We start from the raw sequence: 22,366 nt of genomic DNA, 5'->3' as shown, positions 1-22,366 counted from the left end.
TAAAAAAGTATCTCTCACCCACATGAAACACTCTCTTCACTCCTCTCGTAATGTCACTCATATGACTCTGTGTCACACTCTTCAACATGCAGAATACCACACACACATGCTCCCACCGCTTGTGTGTTGTCGCAGGTTAAGTGTGGTGTGCAGGGGCATTCATGGGTCTCCAGGAAATTCTGAGTCTGTGGTATACCCGGTTTCTGGTTTTCAGGCACCCCCCCAAAAAAAGAAAGAAAGAAAGAAAGAGAGTTGCTACATACAGATACACACACACAAGCACACACACAAACATGCTGTGCAGCTGACAGAGCCACTCCGAGGTGTGTGAAGCTTCAGAGCTGTGAGGAGGGAGAAAAACCCGCCTGGCTCCGGAGGGTTCTGATTTGTCCCCAGCGAGACGACTGCCTCCTGTAAATAACAACAGAAACACAATCATTTCCATGCCGCTGATTTGTTGAATATTCAGCGGTGTTTGTTTCCCTTATCACATCTGTGTCTGGTAGCTAATGTGAGATGAGGCCCTGGAGAGGGGGATCAGAGAGAGGGAGAGCGAACGAGGGAGGGAGGGAGGGATCAGAGAGAGGGAGAGCGAGGGAGGGAGGGATCAGAGAGAGGGAGAGCGATCGAGGGAGGGAGGGATCAGAGAGAGGGAGAGCGATCGAGGGAGGGAGGGATCAGAGAGAGGGAGAGACAAAGACAAGAGCACCAGGGATTGCCTTTCTCCAACTGATATACAGCTTTCACTGGGAGTCATGGAGAATGGGGGAGGAAAAGAGGATGGAGATGACGTAGAAAGAGACAGAGAGATGGGGAGAGAAAGGGAAGAGTGGGAATAAACAGGTAAGAAAGAAGAAAAGAGAGAGAGAGAGAGAGAGAGAGAGAGAGAGGTACAGTAAATAAAATAACAAGTGGGAATGGGCAGGGCATGAGAGTGTAAGAAATAAAGAAAATAGGTCTTTCTTGAGATCACTCAGTGCCATATGAAATATGATTTTCTTTGAATGTCAAGCTGAAATTGTTCTGTGCAGGAGGGAGCGTGAAACAGCTCTGCAAAATGTTTAATCGTCCAGTTCTCTACAGTATCATCCTCATTTTCTTTCTTTCTGGTTCTTTCTCTCCCTCCCTCCCTCTCTCTCTCTCTCTCTCTCTCTCTCTATCTCTCTCCCTCTCCCTCTCCCTCTCCCTCTCCCTCTCCCTCTCTCTCTCTCTCTCTCTCTCTCTCTCACTCTCACTGTGTACTTTTTCCCTCTGCTTTACACCGTCTTCTATTTTTTCTCCCTCTCTGAGGCAGTTCTCCTGTACAGGTAGACAGAAGCAGGGCTGGCCCCAGTTCCCCAGTTCCTCTGGTTCTGGCCTCGGGCTCTCAATGGGGGCTGGTAATGACAAGCCACTCAGGTCCTGCAGAGATAACAGATTACACTGGAGGCCTGTGGATCCACAGAGCCACACAGAGGACAATGGTCATCCCAAAACCAACAGCTTACAGAACCCAGACCTCAACCTTCTCTTGCTGGGAGGACTCCTGAGGAAGTGGGGAACACACACACACATGGATACACATATGTGTGTGTGTGTGTGTGTGTGTGTGTGTGTGTGTGTGTGTGTGTGTGTGTGTGTGTGTGTGTGTGTGTGTGTGTGTGTGTGTGTGTGTGCGTGCGTGTGTGTGTGTGTGTGTGTGTGTAAAGGAGAAAAATAACTATTTTAAAACATTCTCCCTTCCTTTGTAATTTCCTAAAGTTCAGTTTCTTCCATCCAATCAGGCCAGTTTTCCTAGAATCTTGTGTTCATTAGTTTAACATGTTTAGGTATGACATTGGGGGGGGAGCTAAGATTTAAATATATGGATGGTTAGATAGAACATGTTATCTTCAGAATGTAGGGAAATAATAAGAATAGAAAAGGCTATAGTCTTGCTGAGTTAATTGAGTCTGCCTGATACTGTAGTTAATAAGGAAACAGGCAGAGGTAGATAGTAAGACTATTAACAGGAATGGCTCACTGTAATTAACGCTGTGTAAAGACTGTGTGGCTCAATACAGAAGTCACACAAGGCCTGGTTCATTGTCTGAGAAAGAGAGAGAGAGAGAGAGAGAGAGAGAGAGAGAGAGAGAGAGAGAGAGAGAGAGCGAAAGGGAGGGAGGGAGGGAGGGGGTAGAGTTAGTTTCTCCCAAATTTTGGGAGAAAGAGAGAAATGAAGAAAGAGAGAGAGAGTGTGTGTGAATGGCAGATGGTGACCATGGTAAAATTCACACTGACCTTCCAGCAAAGCTAGGGGCCAAAATAAACCCGAAAATTTTGTGCTGCCAGTGCTTAGGGAAGTGGTTAAGTGTTAGTCAGACATGGATACATGGACAGACATCAAGCAGCATGGCTCTAATCATCATGTTAATTCAGTTAATCCTGATGTAAATGTATTTAATTCCTATAGGACATTACACAAATTCTCCAGTTAATGGCACTAATTCTGTGATCAATTTGCTAAGTTTCCTCAGCAAATATTACGACAGAGATAGTTTAGGCAAATCAATGGCTGGCTGGCCAAGTTCTACATCCTCCATACACAGGAGCGCTCCAAACAGTACAGCATCATTTGTGTACCTAGGGATTTAGTCTCAGACTCTTCTACCCTTGCTCTCTCTTTCTCTCTCACCAGCATCAGAGTGCCGTCAGACCTGCCTGATCATCCTCGCTGCCCAACTTAGCTGAAAAACCACCAGCATTCACAAAGTAAACAGTCAGAAAACAGCCGAGCAAACAGCCAGGCAGCAGAGAAAACAAATTGCCCCTCCTGGGAGCTGTGTGTGGTCTCTCTGCTGCCGCGACCGCTGCAGTTATCTGGAGACGGCATAATGTGCTGTCGTTCTCCCCCCGGAGACATCCCGTGTGTTCATTCACACACCCTGCAGGAACTCTCACTATCACACATGCGGTAGCAGAACACTCAAAAGGTCAAGCACAACAAGTTTGCTTGCATGTAGAAGACATGCTAACATTACGTCTGGCAGAGAGAGAGAGAGAGAGAGAGAGAGAGAGAGAGAGAGAGAGAGAGAGAGAGAGAGAGAGAGAGAGAGAGAGAGAGAGAGAGAGAGAGAGAGAGAGAGGATTGATTGAAGTATTCTCTTTCTCTGATGGCATTCCTTCTTTCCACTTTTAATTTAATGCAGCATTTGTCCAACTGGACATTTTTGCCACGGACCTCTTTGTGCGGCCCACTGCCTCAGGGCCAAGTTGTGTCTCCTCTCTCAGCTTGTTCATGCCCTCTAAGAGGAGGCCATGTTGGATAATTGTAACATAATTTTGATCAATATACATGGAAACAGAGTTGTAGTGTTAGAGTGGATGAGGTAACCTACAGTTTTCCATTCAGAATACAAGTATGTTCTTTTCAAATGATTGAAAGGCTCATGACAAATGTACACTTGAGACAGGAAAAAAAACAACATGGCAAAAATACCTTTGACTAGCTAGTTGTAAATAAAGTGTGTGCCTGTGCATGCTTGCAAAGAGAGCAAAGAATTCCGCATGTTGGAATTACTCACTGTCAAGTTGTCAAGACTATTATTCCCTGAGTAGCAGCCAGTTTCCAATGGATGAATTAGGTGGTGGGAGACAATTTCAAGACAGCTTTGGACAGTGTTTCCTCTGGGCTGGGTTAAACACACTCATTACCACAGATGTTAGCCTTCCTGCTGTCTTTCTCACTGGTTCAGAGCGCAGTTTAACCTTGCTGAAGTATCGGCAGAATGAGGCTGTAGACGATAATTGAACGGTCATTAACGATAGAGAGGCTGTGTTAATAGGCATTAAATGTTCATCAGGAATAGCCTGAGTGGGAGATGATTATTATGATGATTAGGATGATTATTATGGGGTATTTGCCAAAGGCTTCTTCTCCAGAGACAAACACTAGGTGTACAGGGAATACAGAGAAGCCGAGATACTGCCAACATGTAAAGAGTTTTGCTGTAATGGTTTCTAGGAGGAGGTTGAATTGAAATGCTGATTAAATGAGTCGTTGGAATGACATTTCATTGCATACTGAGGTTGACACAACTTTTTCCTCAAGGACATGGTCTTATTTCACACAGTTTACGGTTTAGTGTGTCTGCAACCAATCAACATTAGTTAATGACCAAGGAGTAGGTGGCTTGAAATTACTCCCCCGTATTTGTGCATGCTATTGTGAACTGTGATTCAGAAACCCACAAAAAATCTAACTCTAGAAGTTTGCAAACTGATAGTGATATATTCCTCACCAGCAGATGGGAATATTGAGGCACAAGGTAGGATATTTTGTATTCAAATTAACAAGCTCTCAGTATTCTGACGGGTGATGTTTTTTAGTTGAGTGAGAGGTGAAGATGATTTGTAAAGACTCTGCCGTCTGTCTATTCCAATAGTAACCACCTACTATGTAATGAGTCATATCAGGTGTGGTTTATTGGTTCCATTCAGTGTGTACTTACATCAGAATAAATATGAGCTTTGTATCTTACTTGAGTTTCCTGTGAAATAGCTTTCTCTCCTTCTACTACTGTACCTCCACACCTCCCTCCCTTTATGCCCTCCTTCTTTCTATCAACCCCATCCCCCCCTCCCCCGTTAGTATAACTTTGAGGTGGTAAATGAGGGTCTGTTCACTCTCTCTGTAACTAATTAGTGCTATCTATAAGACTGTAGCTCACCCAGCCTCACCTTGGGCACATGGAAGCATCCAATTAAATACACAAATTCCTCTGGCCAGCATGTGTGTGTGAGTGTGTGTGAGTGTGTGTGTGTGTGTGTGTTTGTGTGTGTGTGTGTGTGTGTGTGTAAGGGTGATAGGTATTTGAAAAGAGCAGTAAAGCAGTAGTCACGCTTTTCAGAAGAGCCTCCAGGGGCGTGGTGATGGAGCTACGGACCAACCCATTAGCCGTGTTCTAAAACCTTTAATCCTTCCGGCTTGTGTGTGTGTATGAGAGAGAGAGACAGAGAGGCAGAGAGGCAGAGAGAGAGAGAGAGAGAGAGAGAGAGAGAGAGAGAGAGAGAGAGAGAGAGAGAGAGGGGGGGGGGGGGTTATGAGGAGTTGTGTATGTACTGGGTTTGGTTGTTTTTCTCTTTCCTCCACACACTCTCTTTCTCTCTTTCCCAACTCCCTTGTACTCCTCTGCCCCCTGTCCCCTCAGTCTCCCTGCTGTTAGGTGGAAATGACAGACTGTCATAGAGTTGAGCTGAAAGCAACAAGTGCCGAACATTGACAGTACTGCTGCATGGCCCAAGGCTAGCAGTCCACTAGCTCCAGTCCAACAGTTCATCTGCAGAGAAAAGAATCAGCCTCTGTATGTTCCCTGGAGCCAGTCGGTGAGGATAGGGGTGGGGTTTGGGGAGGGGGTTATGATGATGATGATGATGATGATGATGATGCGATTGCTCCGTTTTAGTATCATCAAATGATTTACATAAATGCTGAATAGAAATGTGTGCTTTTAAAAACAATTTGTCTCTTTCAGCCCTTGAACAAATACACAGCATGTGGATATTATGTTAATCATTGGCCATGTGAGTACCTATTTTCTACAGCTAGGATGTTATGGTGTGTGTGTGTGTGTGTGTGTGCGGGGGGGTGCATATCATTACTACATTGCTATGATGGCTCTTTCTGCCTCCCTTTTTCTCTTTTCATGCTATTTACCTCTCGCTGTCTCTCTCTCCCTCTCTCTTGCTTTCCCTCCCCTTACCATGTCAGAGAAAGAAGGGTGCTGTAATTGTGGAGATCAGGCTTTTGTGTGACAGAACTCCAACTACACAAACAAAGTTTCACTAGTTGTCTGCCCCTGCAAGTCAGAGGGTGTCTATGCGGCTGCACAGTCTGGTGTGTGTGCTTGTAGTCTGCTGTACCTGGTCTCCTTTCATTAATAACTTTACCTCTGGGATTTCCCTGGAGACTGGTAGGCCTAATGGAGCTATTGACAAATGTCATTGTTCATTTGTCCATTCACATGTTCATTAATTTAGCTAATTGTTTTTAGCTCAGTTTATAGTTGTGTGTATGCAACACATGACTGGGAGAGACTGAGAAATGAGAGACAAACCATTCAATATGGGATCTTTTGAAGAGATGGGGTCTGACTGCACAGTGGCTGAAGGCCATCGAGCCAATATCTCTTCACTTCAATTACTGTGCCTATCCAATTGTATTATTCTTGTACTCTTTCTTCACTGCTCTTTTTTCAAAGCGACTTGATGACAGATACCAGGAGCGTGACAAAACACAAGCATGGAGGGGAGAGGGAAGGATGAAAAGACAAGATGGGAGGAAGATTGGAATAGGACGATGATGTTTGTGGGGTGAGAGGAGAAAAAATAAACAATGGTGAGATTGAAAGACATGGAGAGAGGGGGATAGGCTGTGAGGATAGAATAAGTTACAATTCTTATAAAAAAGTATTCACCCCCTTGGATGTTTCACCCTTTTATTGCTTTTATACATGAAATCATGGTTAATATTATTAGGCTTTTTTGACAAGAATTGCCACAAAAAAACTCGAACACAAACTGCTTTTTTTTGTCAAAAAACCTCAATTACATGGACCATGATTTCATGTATAAAAGCAACAAAGGGGGAAACATCTAAGTGGGGTGAATACTTTTTATAGGCATTGTAATGAAAGGACGACATGCCGAGGGGATGAGTGGTGAAGAAGGAAGACAAAAATGGAGGTGAGGTTAAGACATAGCGGTTGGCCTCTTGATGAAGGCTTGTGTCTGAGGTCTGACAGACGTCCGGAAGTAGGGAGAGAGACCAGATTTGACAAAATGTTCACCAAAAAAAATATATATATATAAGGTAAAGAAGATGATTGCGTAAATATTCACCCCCTTCAGGTTAGTATTTAGTAGACACACCTTTGGTTGCAATCACAGCAGAGTCTGTGTGGTTATGTCTCAATCAGGCTGGCACATCTGGACACTGCAATTTTTCCTCCATTCTTCCTAAACAGCTCAATCTTTGTCAGGTTGCTTGGGGATCGGGCGTGAACAGCTCTTTTCAAGTCCAGCCACAAATTCTCAATTGGACTGAATTCTGGGCTTTGACTTGGCCACTCCAGAACATTTGCCTTGTTGTCTTTGAACCCTTTCTGTTTAGCTTTTGCTGTATACTTGGGGTCATTGTCTTGCTGGAAAATAAATCTTCTCCCAAGTCGTAGTTCTCTTGCAGACTGAGTCAGATTATCCTCCAGGATTTGGCTAAACTGTTCTGCATTCATGTTCCCCTCTACCTTTACAAGCCTTCCAGGGCCTGCTGCTGAAAAGCATCCCATGATCCATGATTCTACCACCCCCATGCTTCATGGTGGAGATGGTGTTTGTGGTGATGTGCAGCGTTTGGTGTTTAGCTTCTAGCCAAAAAGCCTCATTTTTGTCTCATCAGACCAAAGAACCTTCTTTATTCTCCAGTTCACTAATTGTGACACTGCTGGCATCAACTAGCTAGCCTGGACCTAACCAGACCCTTGTACATTTCATTTGTACTGAGGGTCTGGGATCGCTCCATTGACAAGCGTTAACTTCCTTGAGGGCGGGTACTTTGTGGAAGTTTAAAACTATTGGATCTACCTTGAGCCACTTTGATCTGCCATAACCAATTGCTAGTGTCCACCTTAGCCTTCACCACTACTGTAACAGAGCTAGCTGTCGTAGCTGGAAAATCAAACTTTTTCCCAAACCCTGTGGGGAGGAGGGCCACAACATCATGGTCACCAACAAAACCCCGAAAGGATTGTTCTTGCTCCGTCTTTAATTTATGTATATTTGGCAGCGTTGCCACAACGGACCGAATAGCTTCACTCACATCTTTCTCCGCCGCCATGACTGAACTACAGCTCAAACTAGCGCACGATATCAACGTCATCGTTCTCAGCCACTCCATCTGTTCGCTGATTAGACCTACAAAAAATGTGTCTGAAAACCGACTGATGCACTGAAATCCCAGACCTAGTACAGAAGCAAAACCCAAATTGAGCGGAAGTATGTAGGAGGGCAGAGCTAGGCTATCAACTAGCTGGTCCTCTGTTGATTAGGTCAGTCACTTTAAAGGGGGTGAATATTTATGCAAACACTTATTTTACACTATATATTTTTAATTCATTGAAATTAGTTTGTAAAAATCAGTTTTCACTTTGACACGAACTATCCTATCTTTTGCATATTCTTGTCAAAAAACCTCATTTACATGGACCATGATTTCATGTATAAAAGCAACAAAGGGGGAAACATCCAAGTGGGGTGAATACTTTTTATAAGCATTGTAATGAAAGGACGACATGCCGAGGGGATGAGTGGAGGAGAAGGAAGACAAAAATGGAGGTGAGGTTACGACATAGCGGTTGGCTTCTTGATGAAGGCTTGAGTCTGAGGTCTGACAGACGTCCACAAGTAGGGAGAGTTTCTACTGGAGCTAATTATCTCTGAGCCAAGTGCTTAATCCCCATCTCAGTCATTAGGCTGTGAGACAAGCAATGCTGCTCAGAGTGGAGGTAATTAAGAGTGATCCCTGACTCACAGCAAAGGGTTCCACTCTTCTTAACTACTCTGTCAAAACAAACCCCTGACCTGACGACTGGTTACATACATACATACACACACACAGACATTTGCAATTTTATTCATATGCGATACGCCAACACACTCTCACACTTCTTCTCTCTCTTTCTGATATGCGCCCACAGATACATATATTCAGATCCGTTTCTCTCTCCCTCATAAACCAAAGCACACAGACAGCGTTGTGTTCCAGCGACAGACGGAGTCTGCAGACCCATAAAGCTGTCCTGAATATGTCACCTGATGATCCTCCCTCTCTCCTCTCGTCACTGTCTTCCACGGTCAGAATCTCTGTTTTTCCTTCTTTTTCTGACCTCCTTTTCTTCCCTGTTACTCGTTGTCCTTGACGTTCTGTACCAGTCGTAATTGCAGGGATGAGGTGTGCGTACAGTACAGTATTGTTCTCCCCTGACGGACTAAGAGGCAGTGTCTCAGTCAGGCTTGCAGACACCGGAGGAACTTCAGGCTGATGCACTCCAGGTTTGCAGGCTGTTTATCAACCTGCTCTGGCCTAATGATTACAGTATTAACATTGACCTCAGGCCTCACCCCATTGAAAAAGTCCCAGCCAGACACAGACGTATCAGAGCGATGCTTGAAGAAAGAGAACACATTCACATTCACATTCACGAGCACACACGCACACGCGGCTTCATACAGCCAATTCTCACAAATATGATCACACTGCAAGGCATACCTATTTTAGAGTTGTTTCCCCTGGAACAGATTTCATGTTCCAACCAAGGGGGGCTGTCGCTGTCTTGGTGTGTGGGGCTGCATCAAATACCCTCTTAGCTTTGTTAAATTGCTGCACTAGTCCACACTTGACCGGTGGGGATCTCATTCTATTATGACTGAAACTGTTAGCTGCTCCTGGCATTCTCTAATCCCTGTTCTCCTCTCTGTCCCCCCCACACATCCCTTGTGGTGTGGGGGGTCTGAGCTGTCAGGACCTGCCTGGTCGTCGGTCTACCAACGCTGGACCAGGTCGTCAACCGGAAACCAGCCTCCATGACGGCCAACAGCGAGTTTCCAGGTCCCATCCAACGTCTATAAAGCCGAACAATGGATTTTTGGTGTTTCAAAACACATTGACACTGTATGACTATGTTTAGCTTGTGTTCTGCTCCTCTCTCTTGCCAACCGTCTCTGGAGGAGGGGATCCCTCTCTGAATTGCTCCTCCCAAGGTTTCTTCCATTTTTTCTCCCGTTGGGAGTTTTTCCTTGTCTTCCTTGAGGGTTTAGGTTGGTTGAGGGGCAGTTCTATGGGCGTATGTGAAGCCCTCTGTGACATGCTTGCGTGTAAAAAGGGCTATACAAATACATTTGATTTGATTTGATTTGATATGGTTGTGCACTAACACATGCACACCAACACACATGCCCTCAGCCACAAACAAACACATGGTAGTGGATGTGGTTTTGATATGAAGGTGTTTCCAGAGGGCAGTGTGTGCAGTGATGGAGTGTACTCCCCGGAGGCCCTGGTCAGATGAATGTTAGTGTCTGCTATGTGAACTAGTGTTAGGCTGCAGGCCAGACCTCACCAGGTCTGATATGTTTGTTGACATCATCAGATAGGTTCACTGCCATTGGCCAGGGCCATGGCTTAGGGCTCAAAGCCATGGTACACATGATGATTTATTCAACAAAAGTCTGTAGTATGGTTCCTTAGAGATTGATGATCCTCACAACATGTACCATCTAAATATGCCACACTCCTACTTGGAGTAGGTGAGAGGCCAGTTTTTCCACCTCTAACAAGCCTGCATGACTGAAACATGAGATGGTGTTTGGTGTTTGATGTCTGACCGATCAACAGGCCCTATAGCAGTAACAAAAACAACTAAACCAAAGAAACAATACTGGGGCACATAAGAGATGAGTAGAAAAATAAGTGGTGATGATCTTAACAGATTCTGTCCAAATTTTGAAGAAATTAATTTTAGGGGTGGCTGAGCGGTTAGGGCATCGGGCCAATAATCTGAAGGTCGCCAATCCAATTCCTGGCCGAGGCACATGACGTTGTGTCCTTGGGCGAGGCACTTCACCCTACCTGCCTCGGGGAGAATGTCCCTGTACTTACTGTAAGTCGCTCTGGATAAGAGCATCTGCTAAATGACTAAATGTAAATGTAAAATACAATTTCAGTCACTCTATCTCAGTCTTGATGTTTTATTTTGCCAATAACATGACATTTGGACATTAAACAGAGCAATTTTTAATCAGGTCGACAATGAAATTAGTTTCAGTAACACATTTAATTATATTTTTCTTCGAAATGTGCCTTTTTCAAATACAGTACAGATAAGAAAGGAAACAATGATAAATCTCTGTCTGCCTTTTTTTACTTCTTTGTCTTAATTACCTCAGTAGTGCAGCCTAACCTCAGGTAGGCTGTGGATTTAACAGGATTTAGGTGATAGAGGCCCACATAAACCAGACAAAAAACTGACAGTTACACACACACACACACACACAAATACATGCTATGCTGCAAAGTTTGAAGGGGAAGGAAGACAAACCGCTGGATTTAACTATTTAATTAGGCAATCACCCCTCCCCAAACCCCCCTTCCCCTCTTTTGGAAATTCCCACAGTTCATTTACATACTATTTCCTTTTCTCTAATCACATCTCCCCATTTCGATATTGCCAGCTTCCTCACCATCAGGGAAATGGAGAGAGGCGCCAACGTGAATAAGTAAACACAACAAACTAGGATGGTGGAGCAGCTAGTCTCAGGAGGGGGCTGTTAAATGACTGGCTGAGTTGCAATCACAATGTTGCAGTTACCGTCAAATGCACCTGGCTATGGGACTGTAGCTGCAGATGAGGGGGGCTGAGAACTGGCAGAACCACTATACCTTCCCTGGCACGCAAGTTCAAAATGGCAGAGAACAACAAATCATGGAGTGGGTGTGTGGACAAAGGCTGAAGCTTTTTCAGGGGATGGCCTAAAAGATGTATTTTTGAATTGCTAAAACTTGCTGTTTATGAGCTAGATACAGTCAAAGTTCTGTAGGTTATTGGATAAAAGTGTATACGCTGCAGCTGCCACAAGGACAAATTCAGAAAGACAGCTGTGTTGTTGATGTTTTTTTAGTTATAGAGGTAAGATTGTGCAGCCGTAATTTGTAAACAAGAATCTGCTCTTTTGTAAGGATTGACAATGAATGGGTCAAGGCACTGTTCACAGAAGCAAAACTCAACAAAAATGTATACCAACAAAGCCGTTAGACATTGAACATGTCTCTCCTTGATCAAATTTATATTTTACGTCTCTTTCTTCAAGGACCATTGGCATAATTCCATTTGTACATGTGATCATGTGAAACTCTAATCCTCTACAGCAGCTTTGATAATTCACCTATTTTCCATTCCTTCTTTCAATTATTCTCCTCTCTGCTTCTTTTCATGAGGACAATCTCTCAGGCTTGCAACTGAAAACCTCATGTATTTCATCATTTCTTTTTTCCCTTGAAGGTTATAATTTTCTCTCGTCTCATCAAAGCAGACCTTTCAGAGAAATCCACTGCTTCAATAGATCTATTGTGTTGGCCCGGCTAGGTGTTGAATTCTATTTCAGGATCACTTCTGATATTCATATTCATTAGCTTCTTAACATCTTTTGTGCTGATAAAAAAAACAGTATGGATGTCTCTGAAAGCCTCAGGTAGCCCACGATAGGCTGCATACAGGACCCAGGATGGTAGTCTATGATAGGCTGCATACAGGACCCAGGATGGTAGTCTATGATTGGCTGCATACAGGACCCAGGATGGTAGTTTATGATAGGCTGCATACAGGACCCAGGATGGTAGTCTATGATAGGCTGCATACAGGACCCAGGATGGTAGTCTATGATAGGCTGCATACAGGACCCAGGATGGTAGTCTATGATAGGCTGCATACAGGACCCAGGATGGTGTCTATGATAGGCTGCATACAGGACCCAGGATGGTAGTCTATGATAGGCTGCATTACAGGACCCAGGATGGTAGTCTATGATAGGCTGCATTACAGGACCCAGGATGGTAGTCTATGATAGGCTGCATACAGGACCCAGGATGGTGTCTATGATAGGCTGCATACAGGACCCAGGATGGTAGTCTATGATAGGCTGCATTACAGGACCCAGGATGGTAGTCTATGATAGGCTGCATACAGGACCCAGGATGGTAGTCTATGATAGGCTGCATACAGGACCCAGGATGGTGATAAGATAGGGCATCAGTGAAAGGGTGGGACCTTCTGTAGGGCCAGTTCACCAGCACCTCCTGGTCCTTAAAATGACCAGTGCTAACACATGAAAAGAAACAGAAGAAGACCAATTTAGATCAATTCTAATGACTCATGAACAAAGTTACATGCACACCATCTGGCTACAAGAAGGCTGATTTGCGCAGCTCCTGAAATGTTATGACAAGGTGAAGTAGCAGCACAGAGAATAATACTGTGTATGCAAGCAAACCAGACACAAGCCTGTTTTAAAGTGTGGCAACTAATCAATGCTGATTGTAATTGCTTATTAAATAATGGGTGCTAAAATGTTCATGTGACAGTGGGCACAGCGAGAACTGACGTGCCAATGGTGATGACGTGCTGCCACATACCTTGGGTCTAGTCAAAAAGGCTGCTCTCGCTTCTTGTGTCTCAAATTTTCAATTGAGGCTCTGCTTTGGTATAAATAAAAAAACAACAACAAAATAAACCAGCCTTTAATTTGCTTAGATCAGCCCAACAAGGAAGTCAGAACACATGCAAGAGGTCTCAAACTTCTGAAGTTCAGGATCCAGACATGGGGTTTCAGGAATTCCTTTGTGATTCTCAATGAAACACACCAACGAGAACTACAATTATCATCAACAGCCGTCACACCACCCAACTCATTCCCCTCAGGGTTCTCAAATGAAACGCACACACAGAAGGCACAGGCCTATCTTTCATCTCATGTCTTAGTAAGAAATATTCTCTTGAGGGCCAACTTTAAACACTGTTCTTTTATGCTCAGTGACACCCCCCCCCCCAACACACACACACACACCTCCCACCATCTCCCTCCTGACCTACCTTCCACTCTCCTCTCTTCATTCACCTGAACCTCCATCAATCCATCCATTTACTTTAACTTTGATTTTTCGCTTCATTAGTTTCTAGGACACTGTCCTAGTGTGGCACGTGGGGGAGGGGGGAAAAGTTTGCCTCCTCAGAGAGATAAAATGTAATTTCACAGTCAACTTACTGTGATATATTATTCCACAACAATGGAGTAAGGGAAGACACAGTACTACTACTAGGACTGCAGAGGACTCTGGGAGGAGGTGGGCGGGAAGTGGGGGAATGAGTGGGGAAGAGAGGGTTGGAATTAGAGATAGAAAACGATCATACACTGTATGCTCTGATGAAGGTCTTTTGAAGGAAAGCTCGGCGGTACACGTCTGACCTTGCCACCCAGGAGTGTCCTTGGTTCTTTTTTGTCAGAAACAAACAGAAAAAAACGAGTCCTAGCTCACCCCACTTCAACCCCCTGACCTACCTCGACTCCCTCTCGTCTCCCTGCAGTGACACAGACGAGGAAAGATTCCAAACATTGTTTATTCATTGTATACAATGAATAAACAACTACAGCGTATCTGTAGTGCCTGGAGTTCATCTCCAGAAACTTACACTGAATACTGTCAGTCTAACTGACAAGACCACACACACACTCCTAGAGAAGCAGATCTGGAAAACCACTGTACACAAGTCTAATAGCAAAGAAAAAGGACAAGAGAAACATTCACAAATAATTTCACATTTCTGTCATATTTTCCTCTTTGGCACAATAGTGCCATATGAAAGAGTCAGAGAGGCACCTTTGATGCCAAGTGCAGCTCAACGACCCACAGTGCAAAAAGAAAAACACAGGCTAGTGTGCGTGTTTGTGCCAAACAGTCTCAGAGTTTGCTGTTCTTTTGGAACTGAGACACCAGCCCAAGGATCTGCTCAGACGCTGTGATCACCTTGCTGTGCAAGTACGCCGCGCTATTGGACGCTGTATCCGACAGGAAGTACCTGTAGTTCACCATGATGCCGCAGGAGTTGGCCACACCCCTGGGGCTGGTGTCAGCCTGCCAGTTAAGCCGCCACATGGTGGCGCCGTTCTGCAGGTGGAAGTTAGCTACAGGGTTCAGGGCGTAGCTCCGCCTCTTCTCCCCGTACAGGTACCACGCACAGAGGCGCATCAGGACGGGTTCCAGAACTCGGACGAGGCGTTCCGAGCGGACCCACTCGCTGGTGCTGATCAGCTTCCGTAGGGCATCCAGGGCCGGGCCTCCGGGTGGGGACTCTGTGGCTAACTCCACCTCCAGCCACTCGGACTCGGAGAGCAGCTCGGAGCCACGCCCCTCCTTCCTGTGTTGGCTGAGGAGGCCCAGGAGCCACGTGGAGAAGCCTGGGATGGGAGACAGGCTGGAGAACTGGGCCATGTGGGAGAACTCACTCTAGAGGGAGGCGGAGATACAGAAGATGAAAAGAGAAGAGAGGGGAAAACGTGAGTCAAGTTCGGATGAGTACACACAAATGCCTCACTGACACAGAGAATGCATACATAACATGTTGTTTGATGTAGCAGATACACAAATGTTACTATTTTCTACATGAGAGAAGCACTTGAGCTCTGCAAAAACAAAATAAGAGAGAACGTGGCCGTTCACCCAGGTGTCCTTGCTGCCACTTCCTGTTGACAACAGTGAAACAGGCGGGGCGTGACCGGTGCCCTACGCCTCCCAATCCCACCAGAACACGTGGTTCTTTGTCCCATTAAACACAGCAGCTACAGCACCACCAATAAACCTGGAGCCCCTCACACACCTGACATGATGGAGATGAATGACCCCTTTCCTTCACCCGCCCCTACCCCTCCACATCTCCCTCCCTAATTCCACTGTCTCTCACTTTAAAAACTGTCTAGCTCCACTCTCTCGTCTTCACCGAGTGTTCTTCCTTCCTCTAACCTTCTCGTCTCACCCCCGCCGTCTCCTCCCCTGTCCCCCTCCAGCGGTGAGCTGAAAAGGGGGTGTCGGCTCACAGGAAGCAGCGGATGAGACCGAATGTGTCAGACAACCCAGAGAGCACGCTTCCCAGGTCTCCTTAACTCTACTCTTTCTTCCTTCTTTGAAATCCTTTTGTTGTCTCTCTCTGCAGCTCTCTCCCCCCGCCTGTCGTCTTCCACAGCCCTCTCCCTCCCTCCCTCTACCCCTCTGCCTCTCCCTCTCCCTCCCTCAGTCCGCTGTACTTTCATCTCACGAGTCAGTGGATCTGAGGATGAGAGTGGCAGGAGGTCACTTCCCATTCATCAGTTCAATTATATGGTACGGTCTTGGTCAGCAGACTGGGAAAGAGAGAGAGACAGCGAGAGAGAGAGAGAGCGAGAGAGAGAGCGCGAGAGAAAGAGCGAGAGAGAGAGAGAGAGAGAGAGAGAGAGAGCGAGAGAGAGAGCGCGAGAGAGAGAGCGCGAGAGAGAGAGCGCGAGAGAGAGAGCGAGAGCGCGAGAGAGAGAGCGAGAGCGCAAGAGAGAGTGAGAGAGAGAGAGAGAGAGAGAGAGAGAGCGAGAGAGCGAGAGAGAGCGAGTAAAAAGCTGATGGAGTATGATGGGCCAGAGCCAGAATACTACCCCAGAGAGTAATCCTGAAAGACAACTGGACCCTCCTCCCCTATCCTAAATCACAACTTGACCTTTTCTTTTCTGTCTTATCATTCATCCATCATGGTGGTGGTCCCTCAGTGGCTGAGCGCCTCCTCCTCTCACCTCTACGTAGGGTGTAACCCTGTGAAGACTGGTGAACACCGCTCACACTGTAGAAACCTTCTTAAAGACAAGACATCAATTTGCCTACATTTTTCAGAAAACATTCAGACAGTCACACACACCTATAAATATGTCCACTGAGCCTGTGTATATTAACAACCGTAAAGATGCCAATAAAGAAATATCCCCCTGTCTCACAGACTTATCATGCAGCGCCAACCTCACAGATCCTTATATGAAAGAGGGACAATAACAAAGACCTGTTCAATCCATCTAGTTAAGTGTGTGTTGTTTTTCCATTCAGTGTTCCTTTAGATAACAGTTGGCTGGTGAGCCTGGACATAGAAAGCGCCTCCCTCCTCTAAACGTTATTGAGGTAACAGCTGAGATTTCATTACTTCTCTCTCTCCTCTCTTTCTACTGATGTTTGTCTTCATATCTGCTCCTACTGAGGGCACACAAACACGCAGGCACAAACACCCGTGCACAAAAACCCACACACACCCACACACATCCACACACACTGCAGACAGCAGGTGGTAAGAAACTGAGAAGAATGTGAGAAAGCATCTGGACTAAGAACAAAGAGATTCTTGAGGTGATGTGACAATAACAACACAATTCATGATAAACGGGCTAAGGGGTGTCTGTCCAAGCTTGTGTCCTCCTACACTGTCCTCCGTGTCACCTGCTCACTGGGCCACCTGGGAGAGCTGCCATTGTTTTGGGTGGCTGAAAATCTCTGGCACCAAGTGTGTATGAAAGTCGTCACATCACTCTGAGAGATAGTGTTGAACTCGGAACCAGGATTAAGAGTATAGTGGGTGAAGTGATTGATAAGGCCTAGCTGGGGTATGCGGGCGGGCACTGGAGTAGCTCCGCCCCTGGCTCCACCCACCTGCAGCTCCCGCACCACCCTCTTGATAAGGTAGTTGCCCAGCTCCACCCCCTGCAGGCCGGCCTGAGAGGAGGAGATGGAGTAAAAGACGGCGGCGTTGACCTTGTTCACGTCCTCCTCCGAGTCCAGTGTGGCAAACTCCCTCACAATGCTCTGTATGGGGGCGGACACAAGAGGCACAGTCGCTATGGAGACTCGCTTATAGGGTACATACCAGGGTCGGACCAAACAAGAGTCTTTTGTTAACGTGCTACTGTGGCTATCGACCAACAGTAACGCATTACTGTGCCAGTCGCTGCCTCACCTGTATGTTGTCGGAAATGTCCTCGGTGAGGGCCACGTGCAGCACCACTAGCGGCTCCCCGGGCATGGCAGCGTGGGTGAAGGCATAGCAGCGCCTGTACGGGCCCACGCGCCGCTTGATGTCCGTCCAGTTCCTCACTGGGTGCACAGCCTCGTACCTGACAAACACACACAGGTTAAGGGTCTGGTGTGAATCAGTGAGCGTGTTGTGCGTGTGTGCGTATACTGTGAATTAGTCTGTGTGTGTGTGTGTCTTGTCTAGTTTGAATCTGTGAGTGTGATCTTGTGTGTGTGTGTGTGTGTGTGTGTCTTACTGGCTGATCTTCTGCAGGATCTCACAAGGGGACTGCCAGGTGATCCTCTCCAGTCGGAGCAGACCTACAGAGAACCATTCAGACAGCAGGCTCTTCAGGGTGCTGCTCAGATCCTGTGGGTGTGCAAAGGGGGGAGGACAGGGTTACACACACACACAAACCTACACACACACACAGCAGGTCGTACCCATTGTTATTCATATGTCTGAGGTGGCCAAAGTATTTTCTAGTTCCAGAGTGTAGGTGACACAAAAATAATTATAATATAGTTTAGCAGATAAGATTCCGTACGGTGAATGGCTGAAAGATCTTACTCCACTGTTTTCTGAGAAGCCGCATCAGTTTCGCTCTCACAAAAGTCGCATCGCACTTCCTGATAGACAACACCTTTCATAACTTCAGCCAAGTCTCCCTGTGCATCGCCCCTCAAAACTAGTCTGGAGGCGCATATTTGTACCTGCCTGGATGTGGGTGTCTGTGTACTTACAGTGGGGGCTTGTTTGTGTTCCTGGTGCTTTTATTATGTCTTGTGTGAAGCTGACACAGGCATAGGTAGGAAGGCTTTGGTATATAAAGACACTGAGTGCTTTAATAAACAACCTGACATTTGAGCAGGAATCTCATAAATAAAAGCTTCTGCAAACATGCACATATGACTCATACACAGAGGATTAAATGTCAGCAGCGACCACAAAACATACTGTATATTATGAAAACAACCAAATTCATGCAAACAGTTTATATAGGCCACGTTTTGTAGAATTGCTCAGTCCTCTGTATATTTTGGGTAGAACGTAACACACGCCTAATATCCTATTGTCAGTCAATCACACACACACACCTCCAAAATAGTCCTTAGCCCCTCTGACTGGCTGTGAAGACTTCTTCCACACGTGGGTATTGTAAGCACAAAGCAGCAGGTGTGCCCTGGGATTTGGCACCCAACATTATTAATTATTTATCGCTCTTTGTGCGTCAGGCACAGCAGTCAATGCTAAGCCTGAGGGCCCCAAAACATTTCGGCACAGCGGCATCTCTCTCTCACCCTCTCTCTTTCCCTCTCGCTCCCCCTCCCTCTTACCCTCTCTGGCCCTGCCTGCCTGCCTGTCAGCTCACACTCCAGAAATCGCAAACTTAAAAGTCTGATAATAGAAACGAAATAAAGAAGGGCAAGATGGGTAAGGCAAGGCAACCCAACGCATTTCAGAAGTTGCTGTAGCTGTGTGCTGACACATTAAAGTGTGGGATCAGCCTTGTCGCTGTCTGATTGACTGACTGACCTCCTGAGTGACTGGTTTGCCTCCCAATTTTAACATCACACAAAAGGAAGGCAAAACCCCAGGGGTAAAATCTGTATTTCATTGACCTTGCAACAACAGAGGAAGCTCACTGCAATGGGAGCACCAACCACAGCACTCTGCAGGGCTGAGGAATTTTTAAAAATCCTCCTTGAAATAAAACCATATTTCCTCTGAAAGACCCTGACAATCGCAAGCTAAGGCAGAAAAGAAAATATCACAGATTCCAAATTCTTCAAAGAAAATTGAACTGACAGCCTTTCTTCTGTCCCTCAAGATATAAAATGGAAAAGCATGTATACTATCGGCAAGCAGATAAACAAAGGCCTACAACACTGTATTCTTTATGCAGACAAAGATCAAAATTAAATAAGATCCTTATGTAGCCTAATACTTCTACAATAAGACCAGTTTTCAATGTCAAATGTATTTAACTTGGCAGCCACGTATTTCCTCGAGCAACTCCTTAGTGTTGTAAGCCCACACAGTTTGCCTTTGCCCCAGTATCTGACATGTGACAAGCTGGCTGTCTTCCTGGGCTCTGACTGAAGGCAAAAATAACCACAGAGACTAGCTTGCTGTATCCAACACTCTTATCAAAAGGAAGACCCTCACTTTAATTGAAGTCAGAGCTAAAGTACATAAATATTTTCTCTGTCGCTCTGCTCTTGAGTGCTTACAGGGGAAACAGAACAGGAACAGCGAGAAGTGAGAGAAGAGAAAGAAAGAGAAACAAAATCGATAGACTAACAGGCAGGTAACTAATTTAGTGTGGAATTCCAAGTGACAGTCCTTAAAGAACCTTGGTAATTGCAGTCTTAAGATTTTCAAAACTTTCACTACTTAAAATGATGGGGGGGGGGGGAATATCTATATTTCCCAACTTTTCTCGTTCTGTTTTGATTACTGACATAATTTGAAATGCTCCATTTTTTCTATCCTTCAAGACTATCATAAGCCACCAGGCCTCTATTTTCAAAAACCTTTTCCATTTCCAGTTTATTCCTGTTTTGGACAGTGTTTGTGAGAACTGTGTAATTCAAAATCATTGTGACTGTGAATCGCTCTACTCAATTTGGACACTGAACAATAAATATTCTCTTGAAACATCTTCTTAATTTGTTCTGAATATTATTCTTACACACTACGTTTTTTTTGTGTCCACGAAAATGGCTTCTAGCAGTAAAAAGCAGACTATTCCATCTAACTCAAAGCAATCTAAAACAATAAATGTGTTAACCAAGGCTATTGTATACAAGAGACACAGGAGAAGGAACACAAAGCTACTGAGGCAGAGAAGAAACTGATCCATTTATCCCTCCGTGTCCACAGTCATCTGACCAATAAAGAGGCAGAACAACGGATAGTAGCGCAGGGGAAACAAGGCCAAGCTGAGCAAGCATGCCTTAATTGTTGATCGATTTGGTTCTCTAGATAAAGCAATAAGTTGGCTGTGAGCTTCGAAGATCTCTGTGGCCTATGGAATAGCCTTGAGGGGGGGAATATATCACTATGAAGGATTGTTTGAAAAGGAGATAGGGACAGAGGGGTCTTGGAGAAAAATAATCACTTGGCCTCTGTAGGAGATGGTCAGACTGTTTCTTGGCACTATGTTAACCTTAAGATCCTGCAGAAGATCTTTTGCCTTTTTCGATAGAACTGACCAACGCAAATACTGAAAATACTTTAAATAAGAGGCACTAGCCCTGTATGAGTGGTAGCCTCTACATGTATACACCATGACCCTGCACCTGAAGTGTTGTGAATATTGATGAAATCTGTATAAAAACATACAGGACAGGACATCCGTTGTCAAAGGGAGGGCCAGAGAGTTAGGGTACCAACCAAAAGAGATAACAAGCCCCCTCCTCCCCAAAGACCTCTGACACAATTGGAACACTGCTGGACATTTTCCCCAAGTGAAATGTAGACAGGATGTCCATAGCTTGGCATAGCTTAGTGATGAAGCCCACCCTTCTGATTCAGTACAAGCTAGTCAAGGCACTGGGGCAAAAGTCACCGCCAGTGCTTTAACTGCACTATGGTGACACATGACACCCTGTGGGACCAACATGCAGGTCTATGGTTGGAGAGTCTCTGTGGACCCATTGGGGAATGCAGACCATGAACAGTACAATGCTTATAAAGTTTCAGTTATTGAACCATGCAGATTATTGTCCTTTTCGATTTTTCAGCCAAGAACAAAATAAAAATAAACAGTACTGAATATTGATGAAATAAAAATATTTAAGCTTTAACTCCACTTTATACGAATATTATATTCAATGTCAGTTCACAATTTCCACATGTTGCCGCATTTCTCAAACGCACAACGCTACATAATTGACCTTTGCAGGCCACCATAGAAAAATTTAAATAAGTGATTTTACCCTGATATGTGAGCTTTCGCTTGCTTTGGATGATATTATTTCAATGACATCAGCACGTAGATCCACCAAAAACTTGACTCCCCCCTCGACTCTGCTTATGTGATTAAGCAACTGTTTGTAACGGGGCGTCAGGCTGTAACGTAACCTGTCCTCGACTTGAAGTATTGTTGCCAAGTCCCGTTGCTGAGTGTCGACAAGTTTTCCTGCTAGTTCTGAAGCACATTTGTGATCCACCCCAAACTGATGTGACAGCTTCACAAGGAATTCGAGTCTCTGTTCTTTTTCGAGGCTATTGTAGAAATGCATAAATTCCACACTGTTTGACTCGGGGGGAGGCGGGGACTTGTCCCTTGTCTCGTATGTGGGTAACGGAGCGACAACCCTAGTCAGAAGCTCCTCCATGCCCGGCCTCATACGTTTGGGAGCAAAGGTTGACCAACAACGTGTTCTATACAAATCTAAGGCTTCGAAACGTACTAAACCCGTTCTAAGTACACCTTGATGTCGCCAGCACCTCACTCCGCTGCGCAATGTGGAAACTAGGTGGTGAAATATCATCGCGTCGGAGCTCTAGTTTTACAGCCAGAAATCCACCACCGGGGTACACCACGCGAGTATTTCCGGTACCTTAAAGGGACAGCACCAGAGAATGTTTAATATGTCTTAAACAGGCTCTGACAGCATAGGTATTTGAACTAAGGTGGCAGAAACGGATCAGGCTGTCACAAGCTGATGAAGTTTTAATAATAAATCTTAAAGTAACACCTGTTTTGGGAGCTGGCTCGC

At 45.3% G+C, this 22,366-nt stretch overlaps 1 protein-coding gene and 1 long non-coding RNA gene across 2 annotated transcripts; one reads left to right on the top strand and one right to left on the bottom strand.

Annotated features, from left to right (window-relative positions):
- The first annotated feature begins 5,211 nt into the window (after positions 1 to 5,211).
- Positions 5,212 to 6,800, top strand: LOC146258832 (uncharacterized). Its single transcript, XR_014729653.1, has 4 exons — positions 5,212 to 5,343; positions 5,493 to 5,541; positions 6,219 to 6,330; positions 6,639 to 6,800. It is a non-coding gene; the product is annotated as an uncharacterized LOC146258832 (long non-coding RNA).
- A 6,491-nt stretch (positions 6,801 to 13,291) lies between these two features.
- On the bottom strand, positions 13,292 to 22,214 carry mlycd (malonyl-CoA decarboxylase). The gene is made up of 5 exons (XM_084671292.1): positions 21,581 to 22,214; positions 17,893 to 18,005; positions 17,580 to 17,736; positions 17,276 to 17,428; positions 13,292 to 15,070 (listed from the first exon to the last, which is right to left on the bottom strand). Exons 1-5 carry the CDS (start codon positions 22,136 to 22,138, stop codon positions 14,525 to 14,527), a joined length of 1,527 nt encoding a protein of 508 aa, XP_084527418.1. The 5' UTR covers positions 22,139 to 22,214; the 3' UTR covers positions 13,292 to 14,524.
- Positions 22,215 to 22,366: the final 152 nt, after the last annotated feature.

The sequence above is a fragment of the Hypomesus nipponensis genome, chromosome 14 (genome assembly GCF_054491055.1).
Source record: "Hypomesus nipponensis isolate SF chromosome 14, ASM5449105v1, whole genome shotgun sequence".
NCBI classification, from domain to species: Eukaryota; Metazoa; Chordata; class Actinopteri; order Osmeriformes; family Osmeridae; genus Hypomesus; species Hypomesus nipponensis.
The sequence above is the reverse complement of the archived record's forward strand: the minus strand, read 5'-3'. Positions and strand labels throughout refer to the sequence as shown.

Coding starts and splice junctions, on each gene's coding strand:
- mlycd (XM_084671292.1), bottom strand. CDS start 22,138: ATGATATTTCACCACCTAGTTTCCACATTGCGCAGCGGAGTGAGGTGC. Junction 17,737..17,892: donor ATCCTGCAGAAGATCAGCCA/GTAAGACACACA, acceptor TGTGTTTGTCAG/GTACGAGGCTGTGCACCCAG. Junction 15,071..17,275: donor GGGTGGTGCGGGAGCTGCAG/GTGGGTGGAGCC, acceptor GCCTCCCTCTAG/AGTGAGTTCTCCCACATGGC.